The 15011-nt window shown below is 46.7% G+C and overlaps 1 protein-coding gene across 2 annotated transcripts in view; it reads left to right on the forward strand.

The window, feature by feature from the left end:
- Positions 1-15011, forward strand: part of fndc4a (fibronectin type III domain containing 4a) — an 86113-nt gene that overhangs the window by 61159 nt on the left and 9943 nt on the right. For both annotated transcript variants that reach the window (XM_071412480.1, XM_071412479.1), the window contains exon 4: positions 10956-11045. In XM_071412480.1, the coding sequence (XP_071268581.1) occupies positions 10956-11045 (90 nt within the window). The remainder of the gene's footprint in view (positions 1-10955; positions 11046-15011) is intronic.

The raw sequence follows: 15011 nt of genomic DNA on the forward strand, positions 1-15011 counted from the left end.
ATCCTGGGGGACGCCAACGGTTTCTATCTCAGTTTATTTTCTACCACCATTCAATTCAATATTGACATGGCACGAGTCGCTCTCTCTTAATTCATTATAGACAGTCTGGGTCTCTCTCTCTCTATCTCTCTGTCTCTGTCTCTCTCTGTCTCTCTGTCTCTCTCTCTCTCTCTCTGTCTCTCTCTCTCTCTCTCTGGTTGCTGTGAATTTATGCAACTCTTATCTCAAACCAGTGTGGCTAATCAGGATTCTGACACACTCTCTAAAACACTTCACGTTGGGTATTACATTTGACGTTAGTCATTTAGCAGACGCTCTTATCCAGAGCGACTTAGAAGAGCAATTAGGATCAAGTGCCTTGCTCAAGTGCCTTGCTGGATTCGAACCAGCGACTTTTCGGCTACTGGCGCACAACAACGGCTCTTAACTGCTAGGCTACCTGGCATAAGGCAGTGGTTGAAAATGACGGGGCTGTGACCGATCAACCGAGGCTTCAGTAGCTCTCTATCCTGTCAGTATGCGCTGATGGACTGGTGAACTGAATTTGAAAGACGCCTACTCTATATAGCCAGTCATGCAGAGTCCTATCCCCAAGGTGTCCCGTTTTTTTGTGTGGCTTTAATCCATAGCGCCCTGTCATTAAAAGTGTGCTGTTTTTTTGTTGTTGTTGTTGACATTATTCAAGCAGTGATAGTAGTCTATCAGGTCGTGTACATGGTGAACACTGATGAATGTTTCAGTTTGGCTGACTCAGGCCGGGTACCATTAGAAAGGCGTGGTCAGCAGAAGTGAAAGAGCAGAAAGAGACGTAGTCAAAATCAACCCATCTATTCATTTCTCAGTGTCCCGGGTTAAGCTCTTTCACCATTTCAATTTGACTCGTTTTTTTGGATTGAGCTGTTGACTAATGTGAATGATGTAATACAACCAGGGACGTTACTTCCTATAAATCTACAACCTGCTGGCTGCCGTGGCGACCCTCTGGCTGTGCTGAGACAATCCAATCACTGAGCTTCCTGTGTGAGTGGTCGTTAATGTTTGTGGTGTTTACGACACAGTTATAAACGTATATTTCCTTGTTTATTTCCTCTTCCTTGTTATCTGTACATTATCTATATAGTGGGGTAATGTAGAGTGGAAAACTACATATCTTTGTAGTGATCAAAGTGAAATTAATAACTTCACCATGCTCCAAGGGATATTTGATGTCTGTTTTTGTTTGTTTGTTTGTTTTTACCCATCTACCAATAGGTGCCCTTCTTTGCGAGGCATTGGAAAACCTCCCTGGTCTTTGTGGTTGAATCTGTGCTTGACATTCACTGCTCGACTGAGGGACCGTACAGATAATTGTATGTGTGGGGTACAGAGATGAGGTAGTCATTCAAAAATCATGTTAAACACTGTTATTGCACACAGAGTCCATGCAACTTATTATGTGACTTGGTAAGCATATTTTTTACTCCTGAACTTAGTTAGGCTTGCCATAACATAAGAGATTCATATTTTTGACCTCAAGACATTTCAGCTTTTTTTTTTTTATAATTTGTTAAACATTTCTACTCAAATATTTTTTACTGAACACACACAAGAATGGTGTGGTAGTCATTTAAAATCCGTACTTTGTAGAAAAGACTAGTATGCAATTCTTATCTAAGTTCTTAATTCTTATCTTATTCTTATCTTATCTAAACATAAAAGAGAGCAGACAGATACAAAAAGACCCAGAGTTCTAGGTACAAAATCAAAATTACAAAATGAGATACACAGAACAAGAACAGGTAAACAGAAAGGGGCAGAAAAGCGTCACATAGACGAGATATCAGTTTGCCTGGAGGTGGGACCAATTTTGATGCATCCGTCAAACATGGAAGGTTTAGCATTTCCAAATGTAGTGTCACAATCGTCGTAACTTTGAGGAAGAGTGGACCAAGGCGCAGCGTGAGAGAAATACATCTTCTTTAATGAAGACAAACAAAACACTTACAAACGAACAAAAACAACAAACGATCGTGAAGCTAAACAAACTACGTGCAACATAGACATAGACAATTACCCACAACAGCCTAATGCCTATGGCTGCCTTAAATATGGCTCCCAATCAGAGACAATGATAGACAGCTGTCTCTGATTGAGAACCATTCAGGCAACCATAGACATACCTAGACACCTACACTAAACACAACCCCATAAACTCTACAAAACCCCCTAGAGACACTACAACCACCCAAGACGAGACAAATACACACAAACCTCCCCCCTGTCACACCCTGACCTAACCAACATATTACAGAAAACAAAGATAACTAAGGCCAGGGCGTGACAGTGTCAGGAAGATGTTTTCTTTAACATAGTCTCTAATCTGTAGATATCTGAGAAAGTTACTTATGGGAAGACTTACTCTATAAAGGTTCCATTGGGGCGATAATGATTGGTTAGTGACGACGACCGCCGAGCACCGCCCCGAACAGGAGGAAGTCGTGACATAGTGAGTATTCTCGCACAGTAGTTCCTATATAGAAGCTGGATCCATTTTATAAACCCGTCTCCAATATAATATTTCTGTAGGACCTTAAATAGATAGCTTGTTCAAAGGACTTTTCGGCGTCAAGAGATATAACGACAAGGTCCACGTTGGGTAACCTCTGTGTCACGCCCTGACCTTAGTTTTCCATGTTTTCTTTATTATTTTGGTTAGGTCAGGGTGTGACGAGGGTGGGTATGCTTGTTTCGTATTGCCTAGGGTTTTTTGTATGTCTAGGGGTGTTGGTAAGTCTAGGCATATGTATGTCTATGGGTGTTGGTAAGTCTAGGCATATGTATGTCTATGGTGGCCTGATCAGAGGCAGCTGTTTATCGTTCGGTCAACTAAGTGCTGTTATTGTGAAATGGAAATGTCTAGCAGCAACATCGGCTCAGCCACAAAGTGGTATGCCACACAAGCTCACAGAACGGGACCGCCGAGTGATGAAGCTCGTAGCGTGATAAAAATCGTCTGTCCTCGTTTGCAACACTCGCTACCGAGTTCCAAACTGCCTCTGGAAGCAACGTCAGCACAAGAACTGTTTTTGTGCTTGTCTCCATCCCCCTCCAGGTGTCGCCCATCTTCCCCATTATCCCCTCTGTACTTATACCTGTGTTTTCTGTTTGTCTGTTGCCAGTTTGTCTTGTTTGTCAAGCTTACCAGCGTTTGTCCTGTCAGCTCCTGTCTTTTCCCAGTCTTTCTTTTTTCCGCCCTCCTGGTTTTCACCCTTGCCTCTCCTAACCCTGAACCCGCACGCCTGACCACTCTGCCTGCCCCTGACCTGCCTGTCGTCCTGTACCTTTGCCTCTGTTGCTGTTGCTGTAATAAACAGTTACCTCGACACGGTCTGCATCTGGGTCTTACCTTATCCTGATATGTTTCCATGGCAGAGCAGCTGCACACAAGCCTAAGATCACCATACGCAATACCAAGCGTCGGCTGGAGAGGTGTAAAGCTCGCCGCCATTGGACTCTGGAGCAGTGGAAAGCAGTTCTCTGAAGTGATGAATCACGCTTCACCATCTGGCAGTTCAACGGGCGAATCTGGGTTTGGCGGATTCCAGGAGAACGCTACCTGCCCGAATGCATAGTGCCAACTGTAAAGTTTGGTGGAGGAGGAATAATGGTCTGGGGCTGTTTTTCATGGTTCGGGCCCCTTAGTTCCAGTGGAGGGAAATCTTAACGCTACAGCATACAATGACATTCAAGATGATTCTGTGCTTCCAACTTTTTGACAACAGTTTGGGGAATGCCCTTTCCTGTTTCAGCATGACAATGCCCCTGTGCACAAAGCGAGGTCCATACAGAAATGGTTCGTCAAGATCAGTGTGGAAGAACTTGACTGGCCTGCACAGAGCCCTGACCTCAACCCCATCGAACACCTTTGGGATGAATTGGAACGCCGGCTGTGAGCCAGGTCTAATTGCTCAACATCAGTGCCCGACCTCACTAATGCTCTTGTGGCTGAATGGAAGCATGTCCCTGCAGCAATGTTCCAACATCTAGTGGAAAAGCCTTCCCAGAAGTGTAGAGGCTGTTATAGTTGCAAAGAGGGGACCAACTCCATATTTATACCCATGATTTTGGAATGAGATGTTCGACGAGCAGCTGTCCACGAACTTTTGTCCATGCAGTATATATGGTGCACTACTTTTGACCAGAGCTCTATGGGCCCTGGTTAAATAGTAGTGCACTATAAAGGGAATAGGGTGCCATAGGGCTCTGGTCTAAAGTAGTGCACTATGTAGGGAATAGGGTGCCATATGGGATTCAAACAGAGAGTTTCTCTTTGCTCTCAGAACAGTCCTCAGGCCAGCTGGGAAATACACTGAGTGAAGTTTTAATATATTTTATTTACACAGTGTTCTAAAAGGGGACAAAATCTGTCTCCGGATACACACTTCAGCATCTGAAATGGTACCCTATAGTACAGGGAATAGGATGCCGTTTGAGACACATCTAAGTGTGGGGACTTAGGAACAGGAAACAGCAACTGAGTGATGTTTTATTGTATTTCATTTATATACAGTGTTCTGAAAGGAGGGGTAAATAAAGACTATAGTTCAATTTTATTATTGAATAGTAAATAAAGAGAGGCCTGTCTGTGCTGTCAAACACAGCTGAGAAAAGAGGTCCCAAATTAGTAACATCAAAATGGTCTGACTGCTGAGTCACTATCTAAAACCTTTCAGTCTGACAGCAGACAGCCGTTACAGAGATCAACACAACACTGGCTGCTTCCCAATAAGCTGTAGACAGCCTGTGTGTGTGTGTGTGTGTATCTGTGTGTCTGTGTCTGTGTCTGTGTCTGTGTCTGTGTGTGTGTGTGATGTACACAAATGCACATTTCTAGAAAAAACAGATAAACACAAATACTCCTTGGCAAAAAGAAAATATAATCTTGTTCAGTTTACATCCAATTTAATGGTGCATTGATTGTCTACAACTGGACTGAAGAGATCTCTCAAGAATCGTTCCGGATGTAAATCGAATCATCACCATTAAACTAGAACTGAAAACGTTCCTTGATGCAGGAGAGAGAGAGTGAGAGAGAGACTAAGAGAGACTGAGAGAGAGAGAGAGAGACTGAGAGAGAGAGACAGAGAGAGAGACTGAGAGAGAGAGACTGAGAGAGAGAGCTGTGAACATCTAAAGACAATACCAACTTAGTGACAAAGTCCATCAGGTTTATTGATTGTGTGTACAATGGCATCTGCTGAGCATGGTAGAAACTGGGGAGTGGTTGCATTGATTTTACATCAGGTCTTTAAAGTCCAGGGCTGCAGTCCAAACACATTATTAATACCTCGCACTAACCACTTTCCCTTGGGGGGGAATCCCAGTCGAGATCGGATGCAGTTTGATTATCTTCTTAAGTAGAGCTCCATTTCACTAACGTCCCCCCCCCCCCCCCCTCGGCCCCCATGATTTTGTAGGGATGATCACTTGTGGGGATGATATGACCCACAATTCAATGCAAACTGTAGTCACATGTCATACGTCGGTGGACGCGAAGTGTCACATTTAATCAACACTGCTGCATTATCGGCATGTCAGACAAAATTATGAAGCTAGCTTGCTAAAATAAATATATATATAGGCATTGATTTTAGGGTTGGCAAATTGGCTTCAAATCAAATGTTATTGGTCACATACACATGGTTAGCAGATATTAATGCGAGTGTAGCGAAATGCTTGTGCTTCTAGTTCCGACCGTGCAGTAATATCTAACAAGTAATCTAACAATTTCACAGCAACTACCTTATACACACAAGTGTAAAGTAATTAATAAGAATATGTACATATAAATACATGAATGAGCGATGGCTGAACGGCATGGCAAGATGCAGTAGACGGTATAGAATACAGTATATACATATGAGATGAGTAATGTAGGGTATGTAAACAAGTATATAAATTGGCATTCTTTAAAGTGACTAGTGATACATTTATTACATCCAATTTTTTATTATTAAAGTGGCTAGAGATTTGAGTCAGTATGTTGGCAGCAGCCACTCAATGTTAGTGATGGCTGTTTAACAGTCTGATGGCCTTGAGATAGAAGCTGTTTTTCAGTCTCTCGGTCCCTGCTTTGATGCACCTGTACTGACCTCGCCTTCTGGATGATAGCGGGGTGAACAGGCAGTGGCTCGGGTGGTTGTTGTCCTTGATTATCTTTATGGCCTTCCTGTGACATCTGGTGGTGTAGGTGTCCTGGAGGGCAGGTAGTTTGCCCCCGGTGATGCGTTGTGCAGACCTCACTACCCCCTGGAGAGCCTCACGGTTGTGGGCGGAGCAGTTGCTATACCAGGCGGTGATACAGCCCGACAGGATGCTCTCGATTGTGCATCTGTAAAAGTTTGTGAGTGTTTTTGGTGACAAGCCAAATTTCTTCAGCCTCCTGAGGTTGAAGAGGCGCTGTTACGCCTTCTTCACCACGCCGTCTGTGTGGATGGACCATTTCAGTTTGTCCGTGATGTTGTGGAAGCATTCCATCATGCTACAGGTTATAGGATGGGCGAGGGAAGGAAATGGATCCTTAGTTTTGGCCAATCCCTTTAAATTAGGATTATTAATGGTGGAGATTGATGTGTGATGTTGACCAGCACTTCCTCTCCTCTGGGACTGACCAGCACTTCCTCTCCTCTGGGGCTGACCAGCACTTCCTCTCCTCTGGGACTGACCAGCACTTCCTCTCCTCTGGGACTGACCAGCACTTCCTCTCCTCTGGGACTGACCAGCACTTCCTCTCCTCTGGGACTGACCAGCACTTCCTCTCCTCTGGGACTGACCAGCACTTCCTCTCCTCTGGGACTGACCAGCACTTCCTCTCCTCTGGGACTGATCAGCACTTCCTCTCCTCTGGGACTGACCAGCACTTCCTCTCCTCTGGGACTGACCACCACTTCCTCTCCTCTGGGACTGACCAGCACTTCCTCTCCTCTGGGACTGACCAGCACTTCCTCTCCTCTGGGGCTGACCAGCACTTCCTCTCCTCTGGGACTGACCAGCACTTCCTCTCCTCTGGGACTGACCAGCACTTCCTCTCCTCTGGGGCTGACCAGCACTTCCTCTCCTCTGGGACTGACCAGCACTTCCTCTCCTCTGGGACTGACCAGCACTTCCTCTCCTCTGGGACTGACCAGCACTTCCTCTCCTCTGGGGCTGACCAGCACTTCCTCTCCTCTGGGACTGACCAGCACTTCCTCTCCTCTGGGACTGACCACCACTTCCTCTCCTCTGGGACTGACCACCACTTCCTCTCCTCTGGGACTGACCAGCACTTCCTCTCCTCTGGGACTGACCAGCGCTTCCTCTCCTCTGGGACTGACCACCACTTCTTCTCCTCTGGGACTGACCAGCACTTCCTCTCCTCTGGGGCTGATCAGCACTTCCTCTCCTCTGGGGCTGACCAGCGCTTCCTCTCCTCTGGGACTGACCAGCACTTCCTCTCCTCTGGGACTGACCAGCACTTCCTCTCCTCTGGGACTGACCAGCACCTCCTCTCCTCTGGGACTGACCACCACTTCCTCTCCTCTGGGACTGACCAGCACTTCCTCTCCTCTGGGACTGACCAACACTTCCTCTCCTCTGGGGCTGATCAGCACCTCCTCTCCTCTGGGACTGACCAGCACTTCCTCTCCTCTGGGACTGACCAGCACTTCCTCTCCTCTGCGACTGACCAACACTTCCTCTCCTCTGGGGCTGATCAGCACCTCCTCTCCTCTGGGACTGACCAGCACCTCCTCTCCTCTGGGACTGACCAGCACTTCCTCTCCTCTGGGACTGACCAGCACTTCCTCTCCTCTGTGACTGACCAGCACTTCCTCTCCTCTGGGGCTGACCAGCACTTCCTCTCCTCTGGGGCTGATCAGCACCTCCTCTCCTCTGGGACTGACCAGCACTTCCTCTCCTCTGGGACTGACCAGCACTTCCTCTCCTCTGGGACTGACCAGCACTTCCTCTCCTCTGGGACTGACCAGCACTTCCTCTCCTCTGTGACTGACCAGCACTTCCTCTCCTCTGGGACTGACCAGCACTTCCTCTCCTCTGGGACTGACCACCACTTCCTCTCCTCTGGGACTGACCACCACTTCCTCTCCTCTGGGACTGACCAGCACTTCCTCTCCTCTGGGACTGACCAGCACTTCCTCTCCTCTGGGACTGACCAGCACCTCCTCTCCTCTGGGACTGACCAGCACTTCCTCTCCTCTGGGACTGACCAGCGCTTCCTCTCCTCTGGGGCTGATCAGCACTTCCTCTCCTCTGGGACTGACCAGCACTTCCTCTCCTCTGGGACTGACCAGCACTTCCTCTCCTCTGGGGCTGACCAGCACTTCCTCTCCTCTGGGACTGACCAGCACTTCCTCTCCTCTGGGGCTGATCAGCACTTCCTCTCCTCTGGGGCTGACCAGCGCTTCCTCTCCTCTGGGACTGACCAGCACTTCCTCTCCTCTGGGACTGACCACCACTTCCTCTCCTCTGGGACTGACCAGCACTTCCTCTCCTCTGGGACTGACCAGCACTTCCTCTCCTCTGGGACTGACCAGCACTTCCTCTCCTCTGGGACTGACCAGCACTTCCTCTCCTCTGGGACTGACCAGCACTTCCTCTCCTCTGGGACTGACCAGCACTTCCTCTCCTCTGGGACTGACCAGCACTTCCTCTCCTCTGGGACTGTGGTGGGAGGACAATGGTGGCCCTATTAGATGAATGCCGTCTCTATGGCCGATCCTACCAAGATAGACTGCGTTGTTCAACATTCGTCTAGGTCCCCAGGATGTCGGGATTTGCCTTCAATACCGGCCACAAGGTGCACCGGTGAACACTATTACCATCAAGTAGGCTTTTGGCTTGCTAGGGTGTAGATCTAATTGGCACATTGGCACATTTCTCTTATTATTATTTGTAACGATTCTCTGGGATTGGTCCGTTTGTAATTGGAATCTAGTCAAACTCATTGGTCCTCACACACCCTTTCTATTAAGATGTTTCAATTCAGTTTTAATAAAGTTGGATTGGTTTGAATTGAATGTGACCTCTAGAGGCCTCAGACTGCACTGACCCAGGCTCCTGTTGCTACTGACTGGTTCTGACTGCTTTGGACTGGTACTGACTGGTTCTGACTCGTACCGACCATGGTTGTTGTCTCTCTCATAAATGTTCATCTTTTTAGTCTTTGGATTTACCCAGGGTGTCTTGGTAGTGACCCGAGCTTTCCTCTCCCATATATGATCATCTTTGGCTTTACACTGGGTGTCTTCTGACTTGGTTCTGACCAGGGCTGTTGTCTGTCTTGTGTTGTCTTTCCCAGTTCTGACTGGTTCTGACTGGTACTGACCAGGTCTGTTGTCTTTCTCTCTCTGCTGTGAAGGTTATAGATAAGTCACATAAATTCAAGACTAGACTTACCGTAGTGTGTTTTATGTATTAACAGGGTCCGGGTGGTTTGGTATTAACAGGGTCCGGGTGGTTTGGTATTAACAGGGTCAGGGTGGTTTGGTATTAACAGGGTCTGGTGGTTTGGTATTAACAGGGTCTGGGTGGTTTGGTATTAACAGGGTCTGGGTGGTTTGGTATTAACATGGTCTGGGTGGTTTGGTATTAACAGGGTCAGGGTGGTTTGGTATTAACAGTGTCTGGGTGGTTTGGTATTAACATGGTCTGGGTGGTTTGGTATTAACAGGGTCAGGGTGGTTTGGTATTAACAGGGTCAGGGTGGTTTGGTATTAACAGGTTCAGGGTGGTTTGGTATTAACAGTGTCTGGGTGGTTTGGTATTAACAGTGTCTGGGTGGTTTGGTATTAACAGGGTCAGGGTGGTTTGGTATTAACAGGGTCTGGGTGGTTTGGTATTAACAGGGTCTGGGTGGTTTGGTATTAACAGGGTCTGGGTGGTTTGGTATTAATAACAGGGTCTGGGTGGTTTGGTATTAACAGGGTCTGGGTGGTTTGGTATTAACAGGGTCTGGGTGGTTTGGTATTAATAACAGGGTCTGGGTGGTTTGGTATTAACATGGTCTGGGTGGTTTGGTATTAACAGGGTCTGGGTGGTTTGGTATTAACAGGGTCTGGGTGGTTTGGTATTAACAGGGTCTGGGTGGTTTGGTATTAATAACAGGGTCTGGGTGGTTTGGTATTAACAGGGTCTGGGTGGTTTGGTATTAACAGGGTCTGGGTGGTTTGGTATTAATAACAGGGTCTGGGTGGTTTGGTATTAACAGGGTCTGGGTGGTTTGGTATTAACAGGGTCTGGGTGGTTTGGAATTAACAGGTTTTGGGTGGTTTGGAATGTACAGGGTCTGTGGTCTGTACAGATACAGAGGTTCCATACTCCTCTCTTCACATTGGAATTCTTATCTTTATATTGCCAAAACATCGTCATCCCTCAGTAACTTCAAGCATTGACAAGGGATCAACCTGATGAACCAAACTACCCAGTAATCCCCTAATATTTGCACATTTTTTATCATATTTACATGTATTCAGACCATTTGCTCAGTACTCCAGGTGAAACTGGTTGAGAGAATGCCAAAAGTGTGCACAGTTGTCATCAAGGCAAAGGGTGGCTACTTTGAAGAATTTAAAAATCTAAAATATATTTTGATTTGTTTAACATTTTTTTGGTTACTACATGATTCCATATGTGTAATTTCATTGTTTTGATGTCTTTACTATTATTCTACAATGTAGAAAATAGTAAAAAATAAAGAAAAACTCTTGAATGAGTGGACGTGTCCACACTTTTGACTGGTACTGTATATATATTCTTCTTTTTTTGTGTGGTGGTTTTCATATAATCCCTTTTGGGTTTCCAACCTCACCTGCTTACTGTTTTTACAGTGCTTTTATCTGCTCTGTTTTGTCTTTCACTTGTTTTCTTTGGTGCAATTTGTTTTTTGTAAAAGGGTCTGTTGTCTCTGTCCGTCACTACAGATGACCCTGCAGTAGAAGGTGTGGACAAGTCACGGCAGCTCCAGACAGGAGAGGTGATCATCATTGTGGTCGTGCTGCTCATGTGGGCAGGTAAGGAAAAGGACAGGGAAGGTAAGGAAAAGGACAAGGCAGTTAAGGAAAAGGACAGGGCAGGTAAGGAAAACGACAGGGAAGGTAAGGAAAAGAACAGGGCAGGTAAGGAAAAGGACAGGGAAGGTAAGGAATAGGACAAGGCAGTTAAGGAAAAGGACAGGGCAGTTAAGGAAAAGGACAGGGCAGGTAAGGAAAAGGACAGGGAAGATAAGGAAAAGGACAGGGCAGGGAAGGAAAAGGACAGGGAAGGTAAGGAAAAGGACAGGGCAGGTAAGGAAAAGGACAGGGCGGGTAAGGAAAAGGACAGGGAAGGTAAAGAAAAGGACAGGACAGTTAAGGAAAAGGACAAGGCAGTTAAGGAAAAGGACAGGGTAGGTAAGGAAAAGGACAGGGCAGGTAACGATAAGGACAGGGCAGGTAAGGAAAAGGACAAGGCAGGTAAGGAAAAGGACAGGGAGTTAAGGAAAAGGACAGGGCAGGTAAGGAAAAGGACAGGGCAGGTAAGGAAAAGGACAGGGCAGGTAAGGAAAAGGACAGGGCAGGTAAGGAAAAGGACAGGGCAGGTAAAGAAAAGGACAGGGCAGGTATAGAAAAGGACAGGGAAGGTAAGGAAAAGGACAGGGCAGGTAAGGATAAGGACAGGGCAGTTAAGGAAAAGGACAGGGGAGGTAAGGAAAAGGACAGGGCAGGTAACGATAAGGACAGGGCAGGTAAGGAAAAGGACAGGGAAAGTAAGGAAAAGGACAGGGACGGTAAGGAAAAGGACAGGGCAGGTAAGGACTTTGCATGCTACCAATTATTTAGAAGCTCACTATTGCAGATGGGATGGGTGAGTGTTCAGATGTCCAAGGATGCTGTTTCCACTATACATTTACATTTTAGTCATTCAGCAGACAACTATATCTCTGTCAATCAATCAATCAACCATTCAATCCATTAATCAATCAGCCAGTCGACTACAGCACTGATTTCAAGCTCATCGTTCATTTAGACAGAATCATAAAAAAGCTGGGTGATATAAATCGTAAAATTATTTTCCAATCGGCTTTAATATGCACAAGAATGGCTCAGTTTTCACATATCTTCTCCCCCTGTTGTCATATCAAATCAACATCACACTTCTCCCTCTAGTCCCTGATGTTCGACCCTCCCTCCCAGTAAGGACTAGACATGCCTTAAGCCTCTGAGGTCTAAGACTGAGTACGGTGTGAGACGCAACCAGGCTGTTACACCCCAGGGACCTGCAGGAACAACCGGCCTACGGGCCAAACTATCTCTCCTTCCTCGTAAAGTGTGCACTTGTTCAATTATTTGACAGGAAATGAGTGGTATAAGAAACATGTCACAGACTCCCTCTAGCCCGTGCCTACACCAATCCAATGAAGAAGAAGAAGGGTAATACGTTTTTAACTGAGTGAGAGTGACTAACAAAACCTATGGTTGGTATTTCGACCATGATTATTATAAATGTAGATAGCTAGGCGAGACTAATTTACCAATCTAAAAAATGTTAGCTGACATGGGCTAATTCAGTGACTGACATAACAAGAGAGAAACTGCTGATGCACAACCACATGGCTAAATTGCACTCTGAACAGAAAGAGGTGACCCCGACTGAGTCCCCCCCCCCAAAAAAAAACTGTTCTTCTGTTTTTGGAAATTGATCAGTGTGCCTACAAAAGGGGGGAGGGGGGGGGGCCCAGTTGCCTAATATACACTATTATACTGTATATGCCAGGAGTATTCAAATATTACCTTAGGAGGTCCAGACTACTTCTGCTTTTCTGTTCTACCTGATCGTTAATTACACCCACATGCTGTCCCAGGTCTAAATCAGTCCCTGATTAGAGGGGAATCACCCACCTGGTGTCCCAGGTCTAAATCAGTCCCTGATTAGAAGGGAATCACCCACCTGGTGTCCCAGGTCTAAATCAGTCCCTGGTTAGAGGGGAATCACCCACCTGGTGTCCCAGGTCTAAATCAGTCCCTGGTTAGAGGGGAATCACCCACCTGGTGTCCCAGGTCTAAATCAGTCCCTGGTTAGAGGGGAATCACCCACCTGGTGTCCCAGGTCTAAATCAGTCCCTGGTTAGAGGGGAATCACCCACCTGGTGTCCCAGGTCTAAATCAGTCCCTGATTAGAGGGGAATCACCCACCTGGTGTCCCAGGTCTAAATCAGTCCCTGATTAGAGGGGAATCACCCACCTGGTGTCCCAGGTCTAAATCAGTCCCTGGTTAGAGGGGAATCACCCACCTGGTGTCCCAGGTCTAAATCAGTCCCTCGTTAGAGGGGAATCACCCACCCGGTGACCCAGGTCTAAATAAGTCCCCGATTAGAGGGGAATCACCCACCTGGTGACCCAGGTCTAAATCAGTCCCTGAATGAATGAAAAAAAAGCAGCGAAACTGGCGTCCAGGTCCAGATTTTTATTTGAGGGATAAACGCTATTATATATGCACCCAGCTAACTTTCTCATCCAGAGAACCAAACGGGCAGATCACCCAGCTAACATTCTCATCCAGAGAACCAAACAGGCAGATCACCCAGCTAACATTCTCATCCAGAGAACCAAACAGGCAGATCACCCAGCTAACATTCTCATCCAGAGAACCAAACAGGCAGATCACCCAGCTAACATTCTCATCCAGAGAACCAAACAGGCAGATCACCCAGCTAACATTCTCATCCAGAGAACCAAACAGGCAGATCACCCAGCTAACATTCTCATCCAGAGATCCAAACAGGCAGATCACCCAGCTAACATTCTCATCCAGAGAACCAAACAGGCAGATCACCCAGCTAACATTCTCATCCAGAGAACCAAACAGGCAGATCACCCAGCTAACATTCTCATCCAGAGAACCAAACAGGCAGATCACCCAGCTAACATTCTCATCCAGAGAACCAAACAGGCAGATCACCCAGCTAACATTCTCATCCAGAGATCCAAACAGGCAGATCACCCAGCTAACATTCTCATCCAGAGAACCAAACAGGCAGATCACCCAGCTAACATTCTCATCCAGAGATCCAAACAGGCAGATCACCCAGCTAACTTTCTCATCCAGAGAACCAAACAGGCAGATCACCCAGCTAACTTTCTCATCCAGAGAACCAAACAGGCAGATCACCCAGTTTAAAGGGATATTGTCCATCCATCCACTGAGACTTTTATTGGAGGACCAACTCCTGTTTTTGTGCCTAATGTAGCTCAACGAGCCTACCAACTCCTGTTGAGGGCCTAATGTAGCTCAAAGGGCCAACCAACTCCTGTTGAGGGCCTAATGTAGCTCAACGGTCTGTGGAGTTATTACAAAACATACTTCTCTATTGCCTTACATGCAGCAGCACCCCAAACTAGCCCATCCAGATGCTGCAGTTTTATTACTCTATTAAGGTCTATTCTAACAGCCAGCAAACACACATGGTGAAAGTATACCGATGGTGCTGTATAACAACAGTGAAGACATTGACTTCGTCCCAAATGGCACCCTATTCCCTATATAATGCATTACTTTTGACCAGAGTCCTATTGGTCCTGGTCAAAAGTAGTGCACTAGTGAGTATAGTGCCATTTCCTTCACAACCATTGGGTAGATATAATTATCTTCCCTGCTCAAAGATAAAGACACCACCATCGTCACCACTATCGTCACCACCATCGTCACCACTATCGTCACCACTATCGTCACCACCATCGTCACCACTATCGCCACCACTATCGTCACCACCATCGTCACCACCATCGTCACCACCATCGTCACCACCATCGCCACCACTATCGTCACCACCATCGTCACCACCATCGTCACCACCATCGTCACCACCATCGTCACCACCATCGTCACCACCATCGTCACCACCATCGTCACCACCATCGTCACCACCATCGTCACCACCATCGTCACCACCATCGTCACCACCATCGTCACCACCATCGTCACCACCATCGTCACTACCA

Source organism: Salvelinus alpinus, chromosome 8 (genome assembly GCF_045679555.1).
Source record: "Salvelinus alpinus chromosome 8, SLU_Salpinus.1, whole genome shotgun sequence".
NCBI lineage: Eukaryota > Metazoa > Chordata > Actinopteri > Salmoniformes > Salmonidae > Salvelinus > Salvelinus alpinus.